The sequence below is a fragment of the Spea bombifrons genome, chromosome 1 (genome assembly GCF_027358695.1).
Source record: "Spea bombifrons isolate aSpeBom1 chromosome 1, aSpeBom1.2.pri, whole genome shotgun sequence".
Taxonomy (NCBI): Eukaryota; Metazoa; Chordata; class Amphibia; order Anura; family Pelobatidae; genus Spea; species Spea bombifrons.
Window position 1 is genome coordinate 113,799,693 of NC_071087.1, and position 27,678 is coordinate 113,827,370.

Below are 27,678 nucleotides of genomic sequence, written 5' to 3' on the forward strand. Positions count from 1 at the left end.
CCTATAATGATTGAATCACAGAAGTTTTATCATACAGGGAAATGTTTAAGATGACACTCCAACTATCATATCAACAGCTTAGTGTTTTCTTTAAATTTCCATATAGTCCCTATTCAGGGCCGGCCCTACGTGGAGCAGAGTGGGGCAATTGCTCCAGGTGGCACTTTTGAAGGGGCCCTTTTTTTTTAAAGTGGAAGAGAGAGAGGGAACCGAGTGGTTTTTGCTTACCAAGTTGTCAGCACCCTCTCTCTCCTCTGCAAGCCCTCTAGCTCGGTCTCGGTGCCGGCTTGTAATGCTGAGTGCCGGAAGATGACGTCATTTCCGGCGCTCAGCATTACAAGCCGGCACCGAGACCGAGCAGGGAGACCTGCCACATGACTGCTGCAAGGTAAGTACAAAGGGGGGGGTAGGGTAGATAATAAGGAGGGAGAGGAAGGGTAGATATTAGGGAGGGAGGGAGAGGAAGGGTAGATAATGGGGGGGCCAGCAGAGGAAGAGTAGATAATGGGAGGGCGGCAGCGGAAGGGTAGATAATGGGGGGCGGCATTTTAAACTTTGCCCCAGGGCGCATTATGTATTGGGCCGGCCCTGTCCCCATTACAGGCCTGGTTCTGTTCTGCTGTTGGTTGGCATTGGTTATACTGTATATTTAAATTACATTATCATTGTAACATTCACAAATTTGAAACAAACTATTAAAAGCGGAGTAGGATAACGGTCAACAGCATGACATTTGCTAAGACAGTCCAAGCAACTGGATTTTTGCTTATGTCAGATGAATCACCCAAGTGGGCCTTTCCTGCAGCAGAAGGCTACCAGGGATGGCCCTCCAAAATACACAATGGTGAGTTGAAACTAGAGCTTCACTTGCAAACACCTGCTTTAGTAAATAAACCAAAATCAGTCACGCTTTTAAAAATTACGTTCTTTGCTTCCTCAGTGACCACTACATGCTTCACTGCTTCACTGCCTCTACCTCTCTTACTTCCTAAGCCACTCGCATAGAATCCCTTGGTACTATTGGCAGCGATTGGTAAAAATAAATTGTTTAACTCTCCACCTAAATTAGTTAATTACAATGAATCAAAGCACCTACTTCAGTTTATTTGAAATGTTTTTTCAGTATTGTGAACTATGTTATAAAACCATCAACCAATAGCCACCAATAATACCATGGATCTGGCTCATAGTTTCTTAGGAATGTAGAAATATAAGAAAAGCTAAGAGGGGTTAACATTAATTAGTAAATTAGTAGGTCATTTAATAATTTACTTTTCAAGTGCATTGCTATAAATTACTCTTCCGCTAATAACGTCATATAATTTCTTAGATTTGTGAAGTTTAAAAAAAGTCCTTAAAATTGCTCCGCCTGGTAAATAGAACCCCCCCCCGGTACTTAATCCAAGAGTAATGTATTGAGCTATATCTCAAGTAATGTTGGTCGTTAATGGTTAAAGGATAAGAAAAATCAATTCTAGTCTTTGCTGCTCTTTCATCTGAAACAAAGAAGTAGACGAAGGCCCTCTTGGGGAAATGTATACTGTAATGAAATGTCATCTGGACAGTAATATTTCTCAACAAATGCAGCAATCAGAATCATTGTTATTTCCCTGAATGATCCAGTATGTGAGTGCCAAAGAAATCTACCATCACGTATCATCACTCTGCAAATCAATTTTGAGGACTTGCTGAAGTTAACTCCGAATATTCTTGTTAAATGCTAGGAATTCAGAATAACGTATCTCAGTGTTTTCATACTAATTCTTATTGACGTCTAGATGGCATAGATAGATGATGGCAATGACGTGATACAGTAGCACCTATAGACTGTGCAGACAGGCAAAGGTAATCCAAAATCCATGTGAATACATCCTGCCGCAAAGCCAGTTGTGGTGGATGGTTTGTGATATGCCTTATACCCTCCTATATGCCATTCTGCCCCATGATATGCATTTTAACCTCCTATATGCCACTTTGCCTCCAGAAATACCTTGTAGCCCCTATGTGCTACTCTGACTCCAGAAATGCCTTATACCCCTATATGCCACTCTGGCATTTAGGGGGTTAAAAGGCATATCATGGAACAGAGTGGCATATAGCGGGTATAAGGCATTTCTGGAGGGAGAGTGGCATATAGGAGGGTATAAGGCATATCAGGGAGGCAGAGTGGCATATAGGGGGGCATAAGGCCTATCAGGGAGGCAGAGTGGCATATGGGGGGCATAAGGCTTTTATATAAAAAATATTATACAGTTTGTACAAAAAATACATTTGTTTACTGACCTTCTACTTCTTCCACTTTGGGGTTTTTTATCCTGGCCTCCGTCCTCTGGTAGCTGCAGGCCGCCGTTTTCTATGTATACAGGATGTCAGTGACAGGACATCTGGTGCTCCAGCAGTCTGAGTGTGAGGGGGCGGAGCTTCCACCCCTCACACTGCTCCCATCGCTATGCGGCCATCAGAGTAATGGAAATGTAATCTAAACGGCTGCGTGCTGATGCCGCCGGCCGGAGCTACTTTAATACTTTTTTTTTTATTATTTAATATGCCGGGTCGGCTTGCCATATAATGTAAAATAAAAAAAGTATTAAAGTAGCTCCGGCCAGCAGCATCAGCACGCACCGGCCGTTTAGATGAAATTTCCATTACTCTGATGGCCGCATAGTGATGGGAGCAGCGTGAGGGGTGAAAGGTCCGTGCGAGTGGGCGGCCAGCGCTGCATTAATACTTTAATAAAAAAAGAATTGAAGTAGCGCCTGTCGGAAATGGGATATATTTGGGAAAAGGGGATTCCAGGTGCCGACACACCTTCGTCTAGGGGTTAATAACTTAAATCCACGTAGCTCGAATAATTAGAAGAAAATGCTTCTTTGATAGGAAAATGGAGGGTTTAATGCTGTAATGAAGCCTATGAAAGGCTAACACACACAGGGTTACATTGGGAATGAAGTTGTACTTGTGACTACAACAATGATGGAAAGATTGTAACAAACTGCAGCAAGGATGGAAAGCTTGTGTCAAAACTAAGAACATACGGGGAGTTCTTATAGGGTGGGATCAAAGGTACATTACTATTGTTTAACTAATATCAAAGACAATGCTAACACTATTACACAACATACAACCCTTTAGATAAACCAATCTCAAAAGACAATACATACAATTTACAATCCTATAGATACAATCCTAGGTATACAACATCAAAAGACAATAGTCACACACTATCACACACTATTTACAAACAGACTATACAGACAATGCAATTTACAATTTACAAAGTTGCCATTTGATGTGGGCTTCGGGGGCTACATTTGCACTTAAAAAGGTCTCCGTCTGTCCTTCCTGTGAGCATTTGGATTCAAATGGCCAAATATTGTTTGGTCAGATCACTTTAAGTCCTTTTACACCTATAATGACTGTAATTTATATTTTTCATATAATTATGTTATAATGCTCCTAAGGTGTCTGACATAGTCTGCATGCTACCTCCACAATACTATTAGTTATAAATTAGACCACCATCTAAACAAAGTAAGCATCATAAAGACATGTATTGTGTCAGACTCCCCAAAATCCATACCTAATATATCTGTTTTTGAATGGTATTCGTTTAGGTATGCGCTGAATTCCTGCTTTGTCTTGTGAACTAAACAAACTAAAGTTCATGTAGTACCTTTAGTACGTATTTATTAATCTCTCAAGAAGAAGAGACTTTCACTAAAGCCTCAAAAGCAGCACTTTGCGGAGAATCCACCATTTGAATCATTTTTTTCTAAAAATACTTTACTCCTTTAGACAATTTATTATTTTCATACAAATTATGTAATTTTCAGGCTTGTGTAACATTTCTTTAACAGATTTGACAATATTAAGTTATGTGGGGAAAAAATCAAAGTGCCATTTTGTAAATATCAACTGTCATTTAAATCTGAACTCAGAGGCATGTTTAGAATTTACCATTAAAATGGCAATTCAAAATGTTTCATTTGTAGCAATTGGCTCCCCTTTTTCTATCACCCTTCACGTAACATGTCACATATTAAAACTTTGCTCTGAAAACTTCAAACTTCAAACACAAAACTTTCATATAGTAAAGATGTTTTCCATTAAATGCAGGACATTCAATAATGTAAGCTAAGTGTCAAAATTGTTCAATTTAAAGAATAAATGTGGGATCCTAGACTTCTTCGGAGTACTACCCCCTTCTACAAAAATGCCATTGTTGGTCTGTGACCTTGAGCCTCACCATCTTCTATCCTCTAGACTAAGGAGCTAAGATATGCTACATTGCGTTATCCAAAATACTAATAGGGTACGCTACCCTTCAGTAGAGTTGCATGTTGAATCACTGTATTTAATAGTGAGTGTGTCTTATTAATTATTAATTATTATTATACTAGTTATGTAGTACAGGCATATTGTGCATGGCTGTAGTTTTCATTCCTACCACAGTGTAAGTTCAATTCTCTACAACCTTGCAACACCTTGATAGTTTCCCCCAATGTGTTAGGTCATACGCCTGAACATAGCCTCTAAAAATGCTTATCCATATGATTCGATACCCTGTTATTATTCCATATTACTCAGGCCTCGCTTACCTGGCTGACATGGAATTCTCTCTTGCACTTGGGCCATTTCTGATTCTGCTTACGTGTTCTCAGCTGCTAAATGATAACTGATTAAGCAAGGGGTATGTATACAAGTCAGCTCAAGTGCCATTAAAAATGCTTATTTTCCATAACACCTCATATATCTGATTATTGGTGGCTCTCCAACATTATGACTACACATCTAATACTAGATTAGAAAAGAGTTGCCATGCCATCCGCGATCTTCTATCATTGCTGCTGCAGTTGTTCTCCTCAAAGTGCACCAAGGAGATTAGACATCTCATAATAGATTTTCTGTAATTAATGCACAAATCTTTAACAACTAGCAAATTCAATTACTTACGTGAATCCCCTCTCTTTTGTTAACATTGACCAAAAAAATTAAACCCAATTTATTTAGCGTTTTCAAGGAGGATTTTTGTAAAGTACTTTTTTTAATCTGATGGGGATATATTTGACTAATCACGTTTTGCTATAATTTGAATGAGCCTGTGTTGTTTAAACAAATAACTGCTCAACTTCTTTGATCTGTGAACCTTTTCATACTTCATTCTATTTAATTATAGAGCGCCAGCAGATTTAGTAGAGCTATTGCAATAGGGAGACAGTTAAAATTAACAATAACATTGAAAATGACAATTTGCAAAATTGCCAATAACTGATACACATTAAGAACTACTGGTGCAGGAGGAGTAGAGGGCCCCACTTTTGGAGAAGGGTAGAGGATTCCGTAGGTAAAATCCTGGATATGCACGTGGGGAGAGGTGATAGTGTAAGAATTGCCACAAGTTATTAGAAGAACGAAGAGTGTGGTTAGGAGAGTAATTAAAAATTAAAAAAACAGCAGAGCTATAGGAGGGCAGTGTTAAAACCTCTATAGGTAAGGGTTAACATTTTAATTCCAGAGAGTATCTGGATCCGGTGGAGAGACTGAACTTGTGTGGCAGCAAATGAAGGATAGCAGCGATAGGATAACCAAATTAGTTTTGCAGGGGTGTTTAGAATGGGTTGGAGCAGTGGAAGGTTGGAGTCGGGAGGGTCAGTAGGATGTTGGCAAAAATTAGGACACCACAAGGTGACAAATTAGTATTCTACGAGTTTAGCAAATTATACATAATACTACTTAGCTCTCTATTTAGGAATTCAAGGATCTGCTGTATGTCCTTAATTATTATGAATATATTCATAGTATTATTTTGGGGAAATAACTAATATAATTGAAGTGATGTTTATTTGAAGTGGATCACACTCAGCATTTAACTACTAATCAAATGAAACCATTGAAATCTGTTGCACTTTTTTTTTATATGAACTGCATTCATCTTGAATTATTCTGTTGTGCCTGTTATGCAGGCAGATTGCCCTTTTGGAGTCAAGAAGAAATGTTTCTTTATGAAAACGCAGTTGGAAATCACTTCAGCGTGGGTTTTTTGCCTTATGTTAAAACTGTGGAGTTGAACCTAATGGATCTTACTTTGTATGCATGGTGAGGTATTTTTCCTAACTCGTTCTTTGTAGAATGAGGTTTGTTAGCAAAAGAGAACATTTTCTGAAGTGAACAAAGTTTAACACTTGTGGTTGAATGTAGTCGTTTAGCAGTGGAACGATCGCAATAGAAGTGTTTTTTTCTTATTGTTGCATGTCAGGTGCCTTAAATGAAAGTGACTGCTGGCCTAGTGATCCGGCACTAAGATGAAGAGACTGTAGACGAGGATATTGTCAATGGGCAGGATGCTATCTGTGTTTTTGTTTTATCAGATAAGCTTTTAATGGACCTGGTAGGATTACCATAGAGATCTTCCCTCAACATTACTTCGGTTATAAATTCACAATTATTTAAGAGTTCCTTGTGTCCTCGCTGACGTCACCTCCATGGGTCAATAAGAAACAGAACCTTTAGAAAAGCCAGCTGTGATAGACTCAACAGCCTGTGATTATCCTGTTCTCTAAATTGATCATTCAAAGCCTAATGCATTATCATTTTTTGATATTTCACCTAACTTGTAGCCTTGCAGACTTTAGAAAAATGAAAATTGTGACTTAAAGTGACACCATAGTCTTTATTGGCAGAAACAGTATTAAATTCGCAAAGAATAAAAATAAATTAAGTTTAAATGTTAAACTTACTTTTATGGCTTAACCCTTAGACTGCTGGGAGACCAGGCCTCATTTTCATACTTTTGCTATAGTTACATTAAGGGGACAACCTTAGAAACAGCTTATACTTTGCCATCTGACCCCAATTTGCCTGCCAAGTATCTCTTACGCAGTCTGCACTCTAGGGGGTTTTATATGCATACATGTAGGGCTGCAGGTCAATGGGGATGAAACTTCCCCTTCTGCCAAACCTCTTGGGCGATCAGGTCTCCGAGTATCCTGCTGCTGAATGAGCCGGTTACAGGGGAAATCTTTCATCTCCTCAACCTGTCCAGCACAGCCCCCATAGTCTGGATTAGAAACGTCTTTAAGAAACAGAGTGCAGGGATATGACATCATATCCAGGTGCTCTGTGTCTTAAAGGCACGGTGTGTCTTTTAGTGTAGTACAGACACCGACGAGGAGGGGCAGCGCTGGTCTACCCATTAAAAAGAGTGAGCATCTCAGGTAGTTTTCAATTGGCAGTCAAGTGGCAAGAGTCTGATTGAAGAAATTCTGCATATATTATTAGTGTAGTCGCATGCTGCCCACTCCTTTCCTTCTCAAGTGAATGTGCTGCCTCCCGCATCTTCACTTAAGCTAACCTTAGGAACGGTTTATGCAGCTGAGTGCTCATGCTTCTTGTAGATAAGAATTATTAGCATTTAGATTAGAAGTCCTTGCTGACCAAGTAGAAAAATTGTGAATCACTGTCAAGAAGAGAAATCGAGCACAGACCTATGACGATCTATTTTAAGCATAGTTTAAACATTCAGTGATGGGAATTTCGTAATTAGTTCAACAGAGTATATCTGGCACAATGGGCAGTTTTTAACTACTTTCCGGAAGCAGTCTTAAGGCCATGCCAATGTATTTTGGTTTTAAATGCGGAAGATACAATTTTAAGTGACATCTTTGTTGCATTGATTATGAAGAAAAGGTAAATACCTGTAGAAATTATAAATGTGTAACAGGGTAGTTATATCATCTCAGTAACAATGGAGCATATACCAAAATGAGAGAAGAATCGTATCGAGGAGATAATGAATATATGTTTAATTGAGGCTCATCTGCTTTAAAGTTAAAAAAATCAAGGAACTTTAAATACTGAAAAAGTTGTAGAAACAGGCCATGTAGTATTTTCCCAGATAAGACTTTTATGAGCATAAAACTACATTTCTGTACATACAATAAATATATTGTGGCACACTGTGGGTAAATCCAGTCGAAATATATAAAGTACTAACACTCCTTGTAGGCAGTTGTCTTCTGTAGTCCATGGTGTACAATATGCATAATTCATCAACATGCTACACAAAGCCAGTATGTAGTATTTCAGAATTCTCGCTTTGACATACATTGCATTTTAGATATACCTTATATTATCTGAACATTTAACTGAACACATACTAGCGTTTTTTGTAATAGAAATCATAAAAGCAAATCAGAAGGTAAAACAACCACAAAGCAATTTAAAAACAGAAAATGAGAAAACAGCACTCACGACCAACCACTTCAAAGCCAGGAGTCCCAAAATAAAGATGTCAAGCCGAGTTCCAGTAATTGTAGGTCGTCTCAAGTTGAGTGTAGAATGGAATTTTTAGGATATTTTAAAATAATCCATATGTACTGCATTTTATCAGTATTTGGATGATCTCATCTTTCTCATTGGTTGCTGGTTTTGTACTGATTTAAATCTCAGTTTTTGGTACTGTAGATAAATGCAAACTTGTGTTGGCCCCAGATTCATTTTAAATCATGTAATCGTGCATCACACTTTTAATATTAGTATTGTTCTATTTTGTCATCATCATAGGGCCTCAAGTAAAAAGAACAGACAGAATTCTCATTCATGTGTTTAATGCATCCTGAGCTTTAGCTGCTCTTGGGATGCTTCTGAGCAATCTTGGTGCATAGCTATGAATAGTAAGGACTGGGAGTGCTAAGAGTGGGATTAGTATGTTAACCTATAGCATAGGAGCCACACGCATAAAGCAATATTTGTGATCATCAGAACAGACTGCTTTTGTTCATAATATGTCTAATGAGCTTTGAAAAAGCCACAAGTTCAGAATATGACATTTCCTTTCTGTTGCTATTGAAGAAGGCATAGGTGAGACTTGGATCCATGCTCTCGACAGACAATACCATTAAATGACTGGTGAACAATGGTTCAAGAATTACCATATCAGTTTTAGATACGTAAGATGTGTGCCTATCTATCTATCTATCTATCTATCATTGGAGAAGAGAAATGGTGGGTTGGACTTCAAGGCCATAATTATAAAAGTACAGTTCTGCAGCAAACTGCTAATTGTAATGACACATTCTGTTTCCTTGGTAACTACTTTGCATTTCCCACCTCACCCCAGGAAACAAAACCATAGAAAAACAGAGGTTCTATGCCCAACCCAATCCCTTGATCATTATTTCAGTGGATTCCCCAAGTTAAAGCAAATGATACCAAGTATGCTGTTTCTGGTTGCTACATATTTATGTTATTGTGGTAAAAAAAAACAAGATAATCCTGCATCAGATGTTACCCTGAATCCTACTACTATGCACAAATCTGCAAATAAAAACATTTCCATGTCTTGTTAAACAGAATAGAATCTGTAAAGCTAAGCCTGTTTGCTGATGGGATTTGCCGAAGGACTGGAAATATTAAAAAAGAAGGAAACATGCTTAGCAATTATGATCAGGAGTCGTGATAATGAGGGCTTGCAGCGGTAAACACTGTATCCCTTGCGGGCTCAGTCTATTTAAGTCTGGGGAGTAGCTTTATTTCCGAGATTGATGTTGTCTGTGTATATACGATAACAGATATAGCCTGTATTGATCTGTCACTAGCGTGAAATTCAACTTGCATTCATAACAAACCAAGCAATCTCTAGACTGTAAGAGTGTTGAAGCAGTGCCCTCCTCACTTGTTGTTTCTGTAAGTCAAATTGTTATTCTATGTACTACTTGTTATGTCCTGTCTACCCATTGTACAGCGATACGGAATATGATGGCACTATATAGAACAATAAATAATAATAATAATTGTAATTAATAATAATACTAATAATAATTGTACCAAGCAATCCTTAAGATACACAATATGGACAAAAGTATTGGGACACCAGACCATTACACCAACGGGGACTTTTATGACATTGCATTCTAAATACCTTATATAGACAGCTTCCACTCTTCTGGGAAGGCTTTCCACAAGATTTTGGAGTGTTTCTACGGGAATTCTGGCCCATTCATCCAGTAGAGCATTTGTGAGGTCATGCACTGATGTTGGATGAGAACACCTGGCTCGCAATCTCTGTTTCAGTTCATCCCAAAGGTGTTTGATGGGGTTGAGGTGAGGGCTCTGTGCTGGCCAGCCAAGTTCTTCCACGCCAAACTTACTCAAACATGTCTTTATGGACCTTGCCACAGAAGCATGTCAAAATATTGTGGAAAGCTGCAAAGAAAGGACCAACTACATATTAATGTCTATGTATTTACCCTTCCAGGTGAAACCATACATAATGATGTATTTACCTATGTATTTACCCCCACCACTAGCTTATGGCTCATTATGTATTGTTTTCACCTGGCAGAACACACAGTGCCCAGCCATTAAGTGATTAAGTTTTAGGCAGTGGATACGGTGTCCGCATCCAAATAACACAGAAGGAGGACCTTGGAGAGTTCATTTAAGGAACACTGTTTCTTCTGCAGTGCCTAATATTCCGGCACGATGAAGAGCTAAAATGTAATTTCTGAGGTGTGAAGTGAACAAGCTTTGTTTAAGCTCCCCATGCTGTTTATCAAAACCTGGAAGTCCCTTGTTTCCTGGGTAACACCACTTACCAACATATGCAGTAAAAATGGAGTGTGTATCATGACACATTGCAAGTTTTATGCATGTCACACTGGCATTGTGTTAAGTGCTTTTAGCACCTTTGATGTGTGGTTATGTACTAATACATAGACATACATTTACTTTTAGACCCACACAGAAACAGCTGGCAGTGTCACCTGGCCCTGTTGGTTAGCGATCCAAGGACTGAGTATATGTACCTTGGGAAACATTAATGACACAAACGCTTAGAACTTGAAACATAACAGGATTCCATGCTGCATGATTTCCGTTTTTTCACTGAACTTGGGGAAAACTCTTCCTCACCCCAGCTACATGAAGTTCACCCCTATATTAAATCGCAACCCTTCCCCTAAGGGAGTGTCAAAGCTTTTTGGTTACTCGCCAAGTTTTCAGACACAAGATGGAAACTGATCCTGAGCATACAGGTAGCCATTCCTATACCTTTCTACCAAGGCAGCTTATAGATGATCAAACCTACAAGGAAAGAACAAGAGTCTGTGCCATAACACTGTGCCATAACCATTTATATGTTATCTGATATCATGTACAATAGTTTATATATTACATTGTTAAAACAAAATGGAGGTGAGTGTTAACCCGCATTAGACACATTTGTTCATCCATCGCATTCTGCAGCACCTCTGCATTGTTTAACATGTTAATATAATAAAACAAAATGTTTCCAGATGGCTGAAAGTGGCAAGATCTGATACAGGAGTTGCTTTTCATTCTACAAATTGATGATGAGCCTAAGGCAGTGCCTTATGTTTTTATTCTATTGTTTTATACAAGAGCTATTAGGCAAAGTATATATTTTTAAGGAAATGCTTAGTTTGGGGGCGGCGGGGGGTTAGCTCTGTTTAAGCTTTGCTGGTAGATGACAGTTCTTTCCCCTACTACTCTGAAGTGAAGAATACAAAATGGAAAGTTAGGCTGTGTTTGGTTTGTTAACATTGTGTTTTTTCAATGACAATATTAATCATGTATGAATGAATCATAACAATATCTTGTGTTGAGAAGCAGCACATTGTATCCTGTTTGTGTTCAGGTGTGGGCGTCAGCATCTGCTTAAGGTATAGTAAGGGGATATGATAAGCTATATGTATTCACACAGTGCCTTTTAGCATATGGATGAGCTGTTCTGGCAAATGATATTGAACACAAGCAGATTTTAAGTTTAGCTGCTCATTTGCAATCTTCTGTAGCTTATACCGCAGGGAGAGCTGTCGGCACTCAGTGTTGTAGGTCCCTTTGGAGAGCTGGGCTACCAACCTTATCTATGGCTGGCAGTGCTGTGCTTTTAACATGTTAAAGATGAACCAAAAATGAGCACAAAATGATGTTTCTTTTCCAAGTTTAGGTTCCCCAACTACACCTGTACACTTGCTAAATACTTCAGTAAGAGCATTGATTGCAGAGCGCTATAACTGCACAAAAAGTCAGATGGGACAAGACCTAAAATTTGGTTTTATGAATACTCATTCACTAACCGCGAAACCACTGGAACAACATGTCTCCATGCAATATTAAATGTTTTACGTAATCTACTGAATTATAAATAAGCATGAAAAATCCTCCGAAGCCTCCTTTGTCTTACCTGTGATAGACAGAATAAAGGTTTCCCACGCTCTATGGTAAAACATTTCAACTAAGAAACATCAGTGTGTATCATCATTTTTTTTTTGTATGAGACTAACTCGGAACTTGCTTGCATTAGTTTGGCTGTTTGATCTTTAATGAAGAACTTTTGAAGCTTCACCTTGGTTTTCATTTGGTCATGTCGTAAACAGCACATGCCCCCCTATTCAGACACTCTGATGACTATACTCGTTTATTACCAGCTCCTATTTAATGTTTTACTTCCAGATTTTAGGCTTGTGTTTACCCTTAGTACTCGGTGCACAACTTAGAATTCCTCTTTATTGCAGCTGCGGTTGAAGCTTGTGTGCTTCATGGATTGAAACGAAGGGCTGCTGGCTTCCTACGCAGCAATAAGATTGCTGCCTTGTTTATGAAAGTGGGGAAGACCTTTCCTCTTGCAGAAGAACTTTCTAAAAAGGTTCAAGATCTCGAACAACTATTGGAGAACAAGTAAGAGCAATTTGTCCTGCTAGGTAATGCCAAGGACAGAGAGCTGGAGAATTATAGTCCACTAAAGTGCTTTGACAATATGTGCTAAAGTACACTGAAAATCTTACAATATGGGTGACAATATGCCTTTTGAAACTATAGGAAATGTATCAGGGATGCAGGCTGCATTTAAATCAATTATTCAATTCAGTAAAACACATGGACTATTAAGCAGGTCCAGCTGGATGACCTCCACTTAGATTTCTTTGACTAAAGTGATAATCAGCAGATGTATCTATTGGGACTAAAATAGCACTGGGATTTAAATGTAATTTACATGCTAAAGTTATTATTTCTGATTTTAAGATTTTAATTTTAAATCTTATGTTTTAATATATGAAATGATATTCCTTTATTACTAGGAGGAATCAGATGCAAGGTGTCCATGACAGTGTGCGGAAGACGCAGAGACTCCCAAATCTCTCCCCACAAGCAATCAAACATCTGTGGATTCGGACGGCACTCATAGAAAAAGTGTTAGATAAAATAGTACTTCATCTGGTGGAGAACTGCGGGTAGGTGTAATACAGTAGGGATGCAAGCTAGGGCTGCAACAACTAATCGATAAAATCGATAATAATCGATAATGAAATTCGTTGGCAACGAATTTCATTATCGATTAGTTGAATCGATTATTATCGATTATAAAATGAGGGTTTTTTCAGAGCAAACGCTCTGAAAAATCCCCCTCATTATATAATCCGTCTGACTCACCGTCTCACAGCAGCAGCTCCTACTTACTCCCCTCCCTGTAATCACTGTGACAACTGGCCCCGCCCCTTCCTTCTCCAGGCCAGAACCACATGGCTGTGACACTCATCTAACTGTAAGTATATGTATATATGTGTGTGTGTATATATATATATATATATATATATATATATATATAATGTGTATGTGTGTGTGTATATATATATATATATATATATATATATATATATATATATATATATATATATATATATATATATATAATGTGTATATATGTATGTAATATATATATATATATATATTTGGGCTACTGAAAGTTAGGGGAGGTGGGGGTTAATTTAGGGGCAGTTATGGTTAGTGGGGTGTTTAGGGTTAATTTAGGGGCAGTTATGGTTAATTGGGTGTTTAGGGTTAATTTAGCGGCAGTTATGTTAATAGGGTGTTTAGGGTTAATTTAGGAGCAGCTGTGGTTAATGGGGTGTGGGGTTAATTTGAGGCAGTTGTGGTTAATGGTGTGTTTAGGGTTAATTTAGGGGATGCTGTGGTTGATGGGGTCTTTAGGGTTAATTTAGAGGATGCTGTGGTTAAGGGGGTGTTAAGGGTTAATTTAGGGGCAGTTATGGTTAATGGGAAGTTTAGGGTTAATTTAGGGGAATCTAAATCCTGGGGGCAGTGAAGTGACATATCTGGGGGTATAAGGCATATGTGGGGAGGGCAGTGTGGCATGTCTGGGGAGGACGGAGTGGTGTATCAGGGTGTATAAGGCGTATCTGGGGGTAGAGTGGCATATCTGGGGGTAGAGAAGTGGCATGTCTGGGAGGCAGGGTGGCATGTCTGGGGAGGATGGAGTGGGGTATCAGGGGATATAAGGCGTATCAGGCACAGTGGCAGATGTGGGAGGCAGCGTGGCATATGTGGGAGGCATTGTGGAGTGGCAGATGTGGGAGGCAGCATGGCGTGGCATATGTGGGGAGGGCAGGGTGGCATGTCTGGGGAGGATGGAGTGGTGTTTCAGGGGGTATAAGGCGTACCAGGCACAGTGGCATGTGGGGGGTAGAGTGGAGTGGCAGATGTGGGAGGCAGCGTGGCGTGGCATATGTGGGGAGGACAGGGTGGCATGTCTGGGGAGGATGGAGTGGTGTTTAAGGGGGTATAAGGCGTATCAGGCACAGTGGCATGTGGGGGGTAGAGTGGAGTGGCAGATGTGGGAGGCAGCGTGGCGTGGCATATGTGGGGAGGGCAGGGTGGCATGTCTGGGGAGGATGGAGTGGTGTTTCAGGGGGTATAAGGCGTATCAGGCACAGTGGCATGTGGGGGGTAGAGTGGAGTGGCAGATGTGGGAGGCAGCGTGGCATATGTGGGAGGCAGCGTGGAGTGGCATATGTGGGGGGGCAGCATGGCATGTCTGGGAGGCAGCGTGGCAAGCCTGGGCTCAAATGTGCATATATTGGGGGGCTGGTTGGGAAATAAAGACAAGAAATGTATTATCAAAGTTTTTTTTTATTCTGCTGTTTGTATTTAACATCATTTGTTTAGTAAATTATACTAAATAAATGAAAAATTTACATTCATTTTTTTTATCCGATTAATCGATTAATCGAAAAAATAATCGGCCAACTAATCGATTATTAAAATAATCGTTAGTTGCAGCCCTAATGCAAGCACTGTTTGAAGCTGGGAGCCTCAATAAGCATCTGCTGACCGACTGATTTATAGATGTCAGTTTTTTAGTAGTATAACCATTGTTTCCACAACGAACTGCTCAGTCTTAGGAATCTATTGCAGTTATTACACAAAGTACATGGAAGATATGTGACTTGTTTGTGTTAAATTCAACACATTTTCAAACTTTGACACATTAATCTTGATACACAGAGTAGGCATCCCAAAAGTATGTACTAAGATAAGTTAAATAGGTAGAATAAATATGTATCCTACTGCAAGGGATTTTTTTGTATTTTTCTTTAATTGTTTTTTTACCTTGATACTTACATGCCCAGGCAGTGAGTTCTGGGAGTTCCTGGCTCACTGAATCATAACACAATAATATAAGCAAAATCTACAATTATTTACTCATAGGGACGCTCCAGCCATTATATGCAGTTGTATATGATAGCTGTGTCTCCATAAGATAATTTTTTATCACCTTTACAAATGGGTGGAGGGATTTAGTAGGATCCCATCATGCATCCTCCGCCACCCTACTCCTTGGCTTGCAGGGGATATGTTTAAAACATCTACTACTTGACATTTTATATGCACGTTGTACTCACCGCCAGCCAGCACCAGTATTGGCTTGCACAAGAGTTTCAAAGGCCCCAATGAGACCCCATTTTGTGCATTGACATGTAGTGCTCCCATTCATTTCCCTGGGAGACTGTACTTGCCAATGATTGGCTGCTTCAAGCACCATAAAATGACACAACACATTTGGACCTTGGAGGAGCTGCAGCTTCTCCTTAAAGTAAGTGATTTTTTTTATTATTCTTGCATTTTCATTTGTGGGACTGTGACACTGGATTGTTCCTCGAACCTAGATGGGAAGCACCAACTAATACAAAGTAACACATAAATGTAAGTTGTTTTTTTTCTTAAGACTTTAGTTCACAGGCAGCTTAGAAGTGCAATCTACATTTGGTGCTTTTATGACTCAAATCCCTTACAGTGCAACTCCCCCATTACTTTAGAATAGATTTGAAACAAATATATTTTCTTTTCATTTTCAGCAAATATTATGAAAAAGAAGCACTTCTGATGGATCCAGTGGAAGGACCAATCCTTGCCTCTTTGCTGGGTAAACTGTCTAATAAATGTGTTTGCTGTCTAGTGTTTTCTCTGTAGGCCCAGATGGATTACTGTTTTAAAATATTTACAGATTTTAGTTAGTGGCTTTGAGTACTGAGCATTCATGTGCCTTAATACAAGAAAACTTTTACTACCATAACATTTATTGGAAACATCTTTATGGCAAATGTTTGAACAGTATTAAAGCAAATCTGTCACTTTTCCAAATCTTACATTTTACAGTTCAATAAATGATAATTTACATAAAATATATGTATTAAAAAATCATATTATGTCATTATGTGTATTATGGGAACAGCTATCTCAGCTACCCATTATCAAGTTCTGCATTTGTATTCCTCACCATTATGTTGCCTTTTTCCCTTTCATTAAGTTTTTGTTCTACCCTGGTGGTAGCTACTAGAGCCCTCCGCGGGACTGCTTTTTTAATCCCGCTCCCACCCGTTCCCGCTGTTTTTAATCCCGCCCGCTCCCGCAATGTGGGTGTTCCGCTCCCGCCACATTTGTGGCCAATCACGTCCGCCTCCTTACCTGATTTCCCGCGCAGTCCCGCAAGGCTGCCCTCAAGTTGTTCCCTCACACCGTCTCTTCTCTTGCTTCGCCCAGGAACAAGGCGGAGTCACAGGAAGTGATGTCACATCACGTGACTCAGTTTTGTTCCTGGGTGGAGCAAGATAGGAGACACTGTAATGGAGCAGCGAGAAGGCAGCCTTGCGGGACTGCGCGGGATTACCGGGACCCGCAGGTACAGTGCCTGACTGTCCGCTCCCGCCCGCAGCCCCAGCAAGGCCGCCCACGCCCGCAAGTTTTTTGGCGGGACCCGCCTCCCACTGCAGTCCTGTAGTAGCTACATCTAGTAGCTTTTCAAAGGATAGGGAGGAGATACAAAAGGATTTCAGAACAGGAAATTTATTGACATTGTCGTTTTGCCATCTTTGCTGTAGACCTCAGCAGTATTTGGCACCTGGGGTGGATCCTATATGCACCCCCTACACACGCACACACACACTTTAAAATGTAAAAACCTACAAGAAAATGTGAACTGTATGTCAACTACAAATAAGAATAATAAAATACATTAAATATGTTTAAATAAATAGAATTTACTGAACAGATAATTACTGCTTTATATCGTAACCAAACTCGAAAAAAACACAGGTCCAAAGTGACCACTCATTCTATTCTACAAAGGAAAATTGATTTACATCCTCTGCCTTCGAGCCCCCATTACTGCAAATTGATCAAAGACTTTGTCAAAGCTGTATTCATGTTCACTATATACTGAGCCCAACATTGATGGTGGTACAGCATAACTCCCATCACTATATACGGAGCAAAACATTACCGGTGGTACAGAATAACTTCCATCACTATATACTAAGCCAGACATTGACTGTGGTACAACATAACTCCAATCACTATATACTGAGGAATACATTGACAGTGGTACAGGATAACTTCCATCACTATATACTAAGCCAGAGGATTGTGGTACAGCACAACTCCCATCACACTCTTAACTCACGCCTTCTCACACTCTCACAATGACTTTCTACCTATCCCGCGTTCCTGTTTCCTTTTGTGAAGCTCCTCTTCCTCCTCCTCCTCTTCTTCTTCTGTCTTTGTCTTCTAAATAAGGGTGGTGGGTGTGGCTTCAGTGCTAGTATATGACATCATGTCCCAGTGCTCAGCATCAGAAACCGGCACACATGATCCCCCTCTCTGGCCCTGCTCCTCTAGCAGCTGACAGTATGGTCCATTTCTGCAGGGGTGCACACACGGGCTGGCCCTGGTGGCACTCCCCTGATGAGTGACCCCCAGGGAAATTCCCCCCTAGGTACACTATTGGACCTTAGCTTCACTCAGATAAAACCAAAGGGAAAAGCTATAGGTAGTTTTAATACATAATTTTAGTTATGTTAAGAATAGAGAGAAGTCAACTCTCATTTAAGTACAGACAGCATACATTGCAGATAGGCAAACTGTAACTGTCCATCTGATGAGACATTACATCTCTTAGGATCATCACCCAGTCTATCTAAAACTCTTTCCTTCGATGACAATAAGCTGCTACATCCATGACATTTGCTAAGTCAAGTAGAGGAACAGGCACTTTAACCTCTGTAGAGATGCAGGTTGAAATGCAGCTTGCTCCTTGCAAGCTGCACTAAATTAGATTTTGCACATGTTAAATTGGATCTGTCTTCTTTCCAGATCCTGTATTATGAATAACAAGCGAATTAAATAATTGATATCTAATTCTTGATTTAAAAAGTAATGTTGGTTATTAAAGATCTGATTTATTTGTTAGGGATAGGAGCAGTCATAGTAATAATACTTAATGGCATTACAAAACCTTTCTCCTTCTACTAAATTGTTCCTTTGATTATGCCAACTAAGGTGAAATATGGTGGATTCAGCGAAGCAATTCAGTTCTGCTAAGCTAAATGGTCTGTAAAATATAAAAAAAGGATTTATCTAAATTTGCATGAATTAAATAAAATTTGAATATAAACATATTTAATGGTGAACAGAACTGGTATGGTGATTGACTGCTGTGGTTTACTAACAGTTGGTCCATGTGCCCTGGAATACACAAAAATGAAAACGGCAGACCATTTCTGGACTGACCCTTCTGCAGATGAGCTTGTTCAAAGGCATCGTATCCACAGCTCCCACTGCCGTCAAGACTCACCCACCAAGAGGCCTGCACTATGTGTAAGTAAACATGATACGTCACCCTAGCCACTCTGCGCATGTAACGCATGTAACACACTCTTCATTCTCCATCAGAACCCTATTATCTTTGAATCGTAAAACATTCTAATGCAGGTCATATGTTGAAGTTTTAAAAAAATTGTACTGGGGTCAACTGAAAAAGGTATAAGAGATTTTTATGAATATACTGATAGATGATAGATAGATGATAGATATACTGATAGAAACCTAGGGAGTATTTTATTGTTTGCTTAGTGCTGTCTCATAACCATGTACCACCACCAGCAGGGATGAGGCTTGGCCATTAGGCAGCAGCAGCCCCATATATCTACAGCTCCTTAATGTTGTCACTGCTGCAATTAGGACCAATGACACTTTTATTATGATTATTAATTGGTTGACATAGTGCCAGCATATTCCACAGTGGTGTATAATGGTAAAGCAACAGCACAGGGAAAAGCAGAGATAAAGTTAGCTAAAATGTTGACCGCTAAAATGATGCCAGCTTGATGATGCAATAGTATTCTTAATGGCGGTAAACAGTATAAAGCCCAAATCAAAAAAATCCTTGTCATGTACATGTAATCTTTAGTACCGTAATAGCTAAATAGTTATAAAATCACTATACCGTAATGGAGGAATCCATCCACTGGATTATACTGTGTACAGATGTCATTCCTACCATCAGGAAACATGTTCTCCTTTTACACTTTATGCAGTATTGCAAATCCTTATGAAAATATTTCTTTAGGTTAAATTGGGAGGTCTGGGCCATAGCGCCACAAACATGTCACAATTATTGTTATAGTAAGCCACATCTTGTATTATTATAATCAGTGGCTTTTTCTGTGTTTTTAGTTATGCATCTTGCATTTCAATATAGAAGTGTATAAAAATGTAATGCTTCCCATTGTTAAGAGGTCTTCGTGATCTATGTAGTGTAGCTCAATCAGTGGTTTTATGCATCATTAACCTCTACTCAAAAGGTCCTTCATGTTTTGTGGCTGTTTCCATGTACAGTTATGGCATAGTGTGGAGAATTTTAATTACATCTCCACACAGTAAGATAAAGTGGCGAGGAGTCTCACATTCTGTTAAGTTGTTTTTGTTGTAGAGAAATACCCGCTTTGTTTCTCTTCGACATGTATGAGCAATAGTGAATAGTGTCTGTTTCTGCACTGATCTGTGGGTGGATTTCTACATTTGACCCACCAAAAATGGTTCATTTTGGTAACTTCAGCTCCCTTTAATATATATGCATTGCATTGTGCTCCACCTGCTAAGTTTGCCCATGCCCTTTCCTACATCAGAAAGTGGATTCACTGTTGGTTTTCATACATGGTTTCTGGAATTTCTTGGTTGTACATGATTTCTGGAATATACATAATAAAAGTTCCTGGTTGATACACAAGTTCTAAGTTATACAGAACTGGATGACTTGTGTATTAGCATTTTAAATGCTACATTGTTTTCCTGTATGTTAAGTAATGGATGGTTATTTGCAACTCAAACACCTTTATTTGCCATGTTCAACTTTAAAATTAGAATCATACATAGTTTTTACATTGTATTTATTTTTGTTACATAACCAGATTCAAAAAAGGCACTCAAGTGGAAGTATGGATGACAGACCATCCATGTCAGCGCGCGATTATGTGGAATCACTACACCAAAATTCAAGGACAACTCTACTTTATGGAAAAAATAACGTGATGGTTCAGCCTGTAAGTAGACCGCTCAGTCAGAGCATTATTTACTTACAGTGCATCATCCTAACTCATAGCAGGTATTTGTGTATTTGTATTTGTGCGTGTTTTGTCAAATCTGTTAGATTGATGCTTTTCTAATTCTGTAGAGCAGAAAAGTGTGCTTATAAATTCCCCTGCATTTCCATCACACTTCTAAGTCACACATTTTAGAGGGATAAATGCATATTGCTTTATATCAGTTACAGCTCATTAAGAGCTGAATGTCGAAATGATGAAATGCTGCGTTAAGATGCATTATGCCTGTTTGAAGCATATCCCCACCGTTTCACAATGTGTTCTGTACATTCACACGTTTTGGAGCAGGGCTTCCAGGTCTCTGAATTCTGAACATGTAAAAGAAAAATGGTTATATATATATATATATATATATATATATATATATATATATATATATATATTTGCTTTATTCCATGTATAATTGTACTATACAAGGTACAGGTAAATGCAATGCACCAGTTCATGCGCAGCATGAGGTAGGTAAAAGTAGTTGTTGGTGTATTATCAAACCTTGATGGAAGTATAAATCCCTCTCATCATAAATCCTATCTCAGACCATACTGCATGCCAATAAAAGTATTTCCAAGGCAATCTATCTGTGTTTGTATCACTGTTCACTTATGAGGCTTTTGAAACATTCTTGTTTGTCTGTTTTTTCCTCAGAGAGATGATATGGAAGCAATTCCAGGTTACTTATCGCTCCACCAAACTGCAGATACAATGACCCTAAAATGGACCCCGAACCAGCTCATGAATGGCTCTGTAGGAGATTTAGATTATGAGAAAAGGTAATTGCTTTCTGTTCACTCCCTCAGATTAATTATCCGGTGCTAGATAATCATACACTAAATGGATTTGCTGTCATCTTGGCAAGGAGCAGTTTTGTGTAGCAGTGGTGTAAAAAGCATAACCTGAAGTTTAGTCGGAACATACATGTCGTCTTCAAGGATTACTGCAACACAGTGCAGAACACAAACAAGAACAGCATAACCAAGAATATACAGGCCTAGCATGAGTGCACAGTCAGTAATAAATTAGTACATGAACATCATAGCTCATTATAATCATGGCAAAACAGTAAAAAAAAAAGTTCCAGGCGCACAAAAAAAATCTTTTGTTAGAAATCACTCCTGGAGTTTGTTGGAAAGTATGGCAGGGAAAGGGTTGTAACTAAAGTCGAAGGGCTGAGGGTGTCAAGAGAGGGAGGCTGAACATTAGTTCTCCTCAAAACTATCAGTAATGGTGAATAAGCAGTCTCGGACAGTGGCCTGTTCCGTCTTTAGGATCCTAGAAAACCACAAAGCATCTTTAACACAACACATTAGGTGTCAGGATTCATTTATTTCACAAAAATGCCATGCTCACTACCTCATGGAGCACCACAACTACTGTGAGACTACAGCTCCTATGATGCTCGGCCTGCTATCATTTTAATTTAGGACGCTGAATAAGGGCTACTTCTGTTATGTTTGAAGAAGGGGCACATTGGACCTTCCTGCATCTCTTCCTGCAAGCGATGGACTTTATAGAAGACTTTTATGGTTGGCTCTATATATTTATTAATTATATTTTTTTCCCGTATCTGGTTTTATATTTTTCCGTTATATTTTTGATGTTGCACAACTGACTTTAGTGGGATGTCCACTCCTAGGAAGACTGGCAACTTTTTTGAATGTTTTCCATTTTTGAATAATCTATCTCACTGTAGAATGATGGACTTTAAATTGTTTGGAAGTGGCCTTATAACCCTTCCCTGATTAATGGACAGCAACAATTGCTTCTCTAAGATCGTTATGTTAAAACACAACTGAATGCTCCAGACCAGCAAACTGCTAAAACTTTGGCTTTTATAGAGGTGGTCACACAGGCGGATGATCAATTAATCGAGGGCATTTGATTAGCAGCACCTGTCTACTATTTAGCATCTTAATTCATATGGAAGCAGTAAGGGAGTACTTCGTTTTTCACACATTTCCATTTTGACTTTATTTTTGTTGAACAAATCATGACACTGTGTAATGTCATGTGGCGTTGTTCATCTGAGGTTATATTTACCCAATTGTTAGACCTGCTAAGACCTGACATGCATTTGCTCTGAAAAAAACCTTGTCTTATAATCGAGCAAATACTGTATGTATATATATATATATATATATATATATATATATATATATATATATACACACTTGCATACATGCATACACCGTTCCGGTCTCATGGAATTATACTGGTGCAGACAAACCGCATTAGAATGGATCTGTTCAGCAGGATTGAGTATAATGGGGTTCTGTGAGATGAATGCCTCTTCTGCAGTGCACAATACAGCACACAACTGCAGCACATTAGAGTACTCATCCTGACGCATTAGAGACTCAAACAGTTGAGTCATAAAAATGACATATTGTGGAGTGTAAAAATGCTTCAGAAAGGAGAAACTACGTCTTGGTGCTGCTTGTGTTTTTGTGATTGTGATATCGAAGACAATGGGAAAAAAATTATACTTTATAAATATGCACAATAAAGCACTGCTGAAATTCAGTAATTCCAAACATAATTAGCACCCTGGGAGTAACCCATTAAAAAACTCAGTGAAACAATATGCCATAAAGATGGCAACAGAAAAATATCCAACACAGTCAGGAATGGAGCAGATACTTTATCTCTAGTTAGGATTTGGGGAGTAATTAAGCATGGCTTTGAATGTGTCATCTTGCTTGGTTTATGAATTTCAGCCTTATTAACTACATGTTGTTATTAACCATACTATGACACCTTATTTATAAAACAACAGATCTCGCAGTGCTTTTGCAAAGGAGAATGAAGCACAGAAAAACTGGAAAAAAGAGTATTTATTCATAATACCCATAATCTATTGAATACATTTAAACATTATTACTACTGAAATAGTTTTAGGGCAGCACCATTAAAACCAACTCATTTGTACTCTAGAAGTCTGTGTAGACACCTGTAGTACCTTTATAGCACATCCTAATGTTGAGTGCTAGGATATGATGTTATATCACATTGTTCTGGGTGATGAAGAAACCTAAATGAGTAGGACTCTTATGGAACAGTAGGAAACTCTCCTACTGTGTGTGACCTGTAAGTACATCGCTGCATGCAGATGTCAGTGGTCCATATATCTCAAAGTTGGGGGAACATAGGCAACTCTGTACACTCCATTCATCCATATGACCCGCTCTCTCTCTCTCTCTCTCTCTCTCTCTCTCTCTCTCTGTCTATCTCACTCTCTCTATCCTCTCTCACTCTCTCTCTCTCTCTCTCATATATACCTACATATTAAAGGATTAAAGGTGGTATGCAATAAAAACTGAATGGTGAGTACTTAGGTAGTAATTATTTCTATGTATTCAATAAATTATGAGAATAAAACAAATATTGTCCAACAGCCAATAGAGCAGCGATATTTTAATGGTTGCCTGGGAGATGAGACTACTTTGCACCAGAATACTTATTTATTCATCCATTAGAATTCTTCATTTCCATGCTGTAAAACAAAAGTTAAAGATATTACATTATGAAATAACCACACATGTTCGCTTCTATTTCAGACCTTAAGCATTTAATAAAGATAGTTGTAGATAGTAAGACAAGCCTACTGGGAGGAAAAGAACTACAATATCACGTTTGTGTTATTTTGTTTAGATAAGTATAATAAATAAGCATTTTGTTCTGCTATATTTCTGTCTTCTAACTTTGGCATTATAAGTATCTAATCATTTGAGTTGTATGTATTTTATTTTTAGTGTATATTGGGACTATGCAATGACTATTCGCCTAGAGGAAATAGTATACCTGCACTGTCATCAACAAGGTAAGATGTCATACATCATTAACTGCCCCAGAAAGCAACCTATGACAGAAGTTTCTTATATGTAGATTACTGTCTAAATATGTTACAATTTGCATAAAATGCTGCCTGTTTGGTAAAGGATAACCAGGACTCATAATATAGAATAACACAATTTGCCAGTACTTTGATGTCAACTAAATTAGTAAGAATCTGACCGTGCCCTTTCATCTAGAACTCTTAGAAAACATGCCTCCATACTGGATTTTTTAACATAAACCAATGCCAAAAAACTTCCCTGATATACTGACTTTTCTGTTTGTGTTTTATTGTTAACAGTAGACAGCGGGGGCACCGTAGTCCTAGTAAGTCAAGATGGAATACAGAGGCCACCTTTAAGGTTCCCTCGGGGAGGACATCTTTTGCAGTTTCTTTCCTGCTTGGAGAATGGTCTTCTCCCACATGGGCAGCTTGATCCTCCATTGTGGTCTCAAAGGGGAAAGGTAATTCCTCAGGAGTACTATTGGTTGAGAAATATTCCTGCTGTCTGCTCACCCACTTGACCATACATTTTTATGTTTAGGGGAAGGTATTCCCCAAGCTGAGAAAACGAAGCCCCCAAGGTTCCTCCGAATCAGCTTCAGACAAAGAAGAAGATGAAGCCACTGACTATGTTTTCAGAATCATCTACCCAGGGACTCAGTCTGAGTATGGTAAGAAAATGTGACTTTTACAGGAAATATTGTTGCAAATGATATTGATATTCTACTTTTCAGTTATTCAGACCTTAATATTGTTTTGTCTTGAAGCACTATTATGTAAAGCAGTGGTTCTCAACCTTCCTAATGCCGCGACCCTTTAATACAGTTCCTCATGTTGTGGTGACCCCCAACCATAAAATTATGTGGTAATTATATATTGTGAAATATGTGTTTTCCGATGGTCTTAGGCGACCTCTGTGAAAGGGTCATTTGATCCCCAAAGGGCGACCCACAGGTTGAGAACCGCTGATGTAAAGGGACCAAGCTGCAGCTTGTGTGTACCCACCCTCGCAGTAAATTACCAGCATTACAATATGCCCCCTTGTCTGCCCTTTGCATCATTAAAGATATTTTCAGGAAATTTTCTTTAAATAGCTGGTGATTCACATCTCTATACTCAGAATACATTTTAATGCTATAGACTCCTCACTATTTGGGAATAATATTAATTATTATTACCACGTTAACTACCTGGATCAAATACTTTCATTGGATAAAGGGTAGCAATTTATATATGTACACTTGCACTATTGGTAATATGGTATTGTAAAGTTTAAATATGTCAGTACGGTAATTCTTTTTCAACATTCAAAGCTGAGCCAATGTTTGGTAATAGCGCTTTTTTTTATAACAAATTTATCTGGCACGGATTCATCTGCTGAGTGTCTGTCTACAAGTTTATTTTACATGTTACATTCTCTGTGCATGATGACATTTTACATTATTACTATCTAAAGTGACATAAAGGAGGATTGAGAGGGACAATATAATATGGAAATGTCATACAAGGCACATTGTTAGTGTTTTTTTAAAGTCCACATTTTAGGGCAATATAGAATTGCCAGCCCACAACACACAGTCCAATGTTTACAAATTGTCACATACTCCATTGCAGCGGCCACCACCTAACTCTCATAAATCCCACAGAACAGTATAATCTAAATCTGCAGGCCTGGAGAACAGGCATTGTTGTCAGCCACGGTATTTTGGGTGGCCTTCCCAGCTCATACACCACATTGAGCTGATTCTTTGATGACTCCTGCTTCTACAATTAAAGAGTTTCCTTCATAGATTTTCCGATGGGTGCTTATGACATTCTGTAGTTTACCACAGGCAGTATAAGAAGTCAGTGTCTTTAGTGAATTGGGCTAACAGAGCTAGGAGACACATGCATGACAAATATGCAGATGTCTACAACATTATGTGAAAACAGAAAACAACACAATATTATTAAAAACAAATGTGACAATATTAACAAAAATGTTGAGAGCTCCAGTTTAGGGACATCCACTGGTGAAGACTCTCAATTTATGGGGATCCATCTTGTAAAGCAGAACAAATAGTGTCTCTGCGGGCAGTTTTTGAACTCAGTGTCTTTCACAGTGGAGTTTCGTAGTTGAGACCCATGAGTCTGGCAGTGTAGGCCTTGATCTTATAGTTCAGTGATTGATTCTGAAACTGGACAGACCCCCTCATTTATATTCTGCAAAGTGTCATCTCATCTTGTGTTTTCCATCTCCCTCTATCTGTAGTTACTCCGCACCGTCATTTTCATCCTTCATTCATACAGCTTCCCCACTCCACCTCCACTTTCCTCCTGAGATCCAAGAGGCCAACAAGCCAAGATGCAGAGGTCCAAAATCATGCTGAATGGTTCTGCACCATGTCGGGTCTGCTGTCTGTAATATCACTCATCCCAAGCAAAGTAACCCAGACAACATGTTGCCAAGTGCTCTGTATAGAACAAATCTGGCCTTCAATGTGAGGAATATAAATAGTCTTTTTCTGCTGTATTAAACATAAATTTAACTTACAGAAAATATTACAATTATTGATACCTTTTTACCTATTCATTAGTTAATTCTTTGGGTATTACGGTATTATTGCTGTTATTATTTATTATTATTTCCTTCTGCAAATGGCAACATGATGTCTACCTGCTTTACGCTGCTTTTTCACCTGCTTTAACCAAGTTCGGGGGCTGATGGATGGGTGTACAACAATGGTAAAAATAGGGTCTGCCCTTCCCAATTTGCTGGTTTTATGCAGTGAGTAGAATTAAAATAATTACAAAATAATTGCACAAGCTTTCATTGATTTTTTTGATTTCGCTATTGTAGCTTATCTGGCTTGGAGCAAAACAGCTGATATTTGACCTGCAGCACACACTGGCATTACTTTTATATACACTTATTATTAGTATTATTTATTGTTTTATATAGCGCCATCAAATTCCATAGCGCTGTACACTTGTCACCTCAGTATCATGTATGCGTGCACAACACATAATAATCACTCTACGATTATTACATGACGATCAACATGTTGTGGATAATAATTTTTTGTCGAGATGTTCTTTATGGAATGC

At 38.8% G+C, this 27,678-nt stretch overlaps 1 protein-coding gene across 1 annotated transcript in view; it reads left to right on the forward strand.

Annotated features, from left to right (window-relative positions):
* SGSM1 (small G protein signaling modulator 1) overlaps positions 1-27,678 on the forward strand; it is a 75,046-nt gene that overhangs the window by 32,923 nt on the left and 14,445 nt on the right. The window contains exons 4-12 of the mRNA XM_053469328.1: positions 12,537-12,699; positions 13,101-13,253; positions 16,176-16,243; positions 18,827-18,972; positions 20,565-20,696; positions 21,402-21,526; positions 24,506-24,573; positions 24,889-25,052; positions 25,133-25,262. Of these exons, the coding sequence (XP_053325303.1) occupies positions 12,537-12,699; positions 13,101-13,253; positions 16,176-16,243; positions 18,827-18,972; positions 20,565-20,696; positions 21,402-21,526; positions 24,506-24,573; positions 24,889-25,052; positions 25,133-25,262 (1,149 nt within the window). The remainder of the gene's footprint in view (positions 1-12,536; positions 12,700-13,100; positions 13,254-16,175; positions 16,244-18,826; positions 18,973-20,564; positions 20,697-21,401; positions 21,527-24,505; positions 24,574-24,888; positions 25,053-25,132; positions 25,263-27,678) is intronic.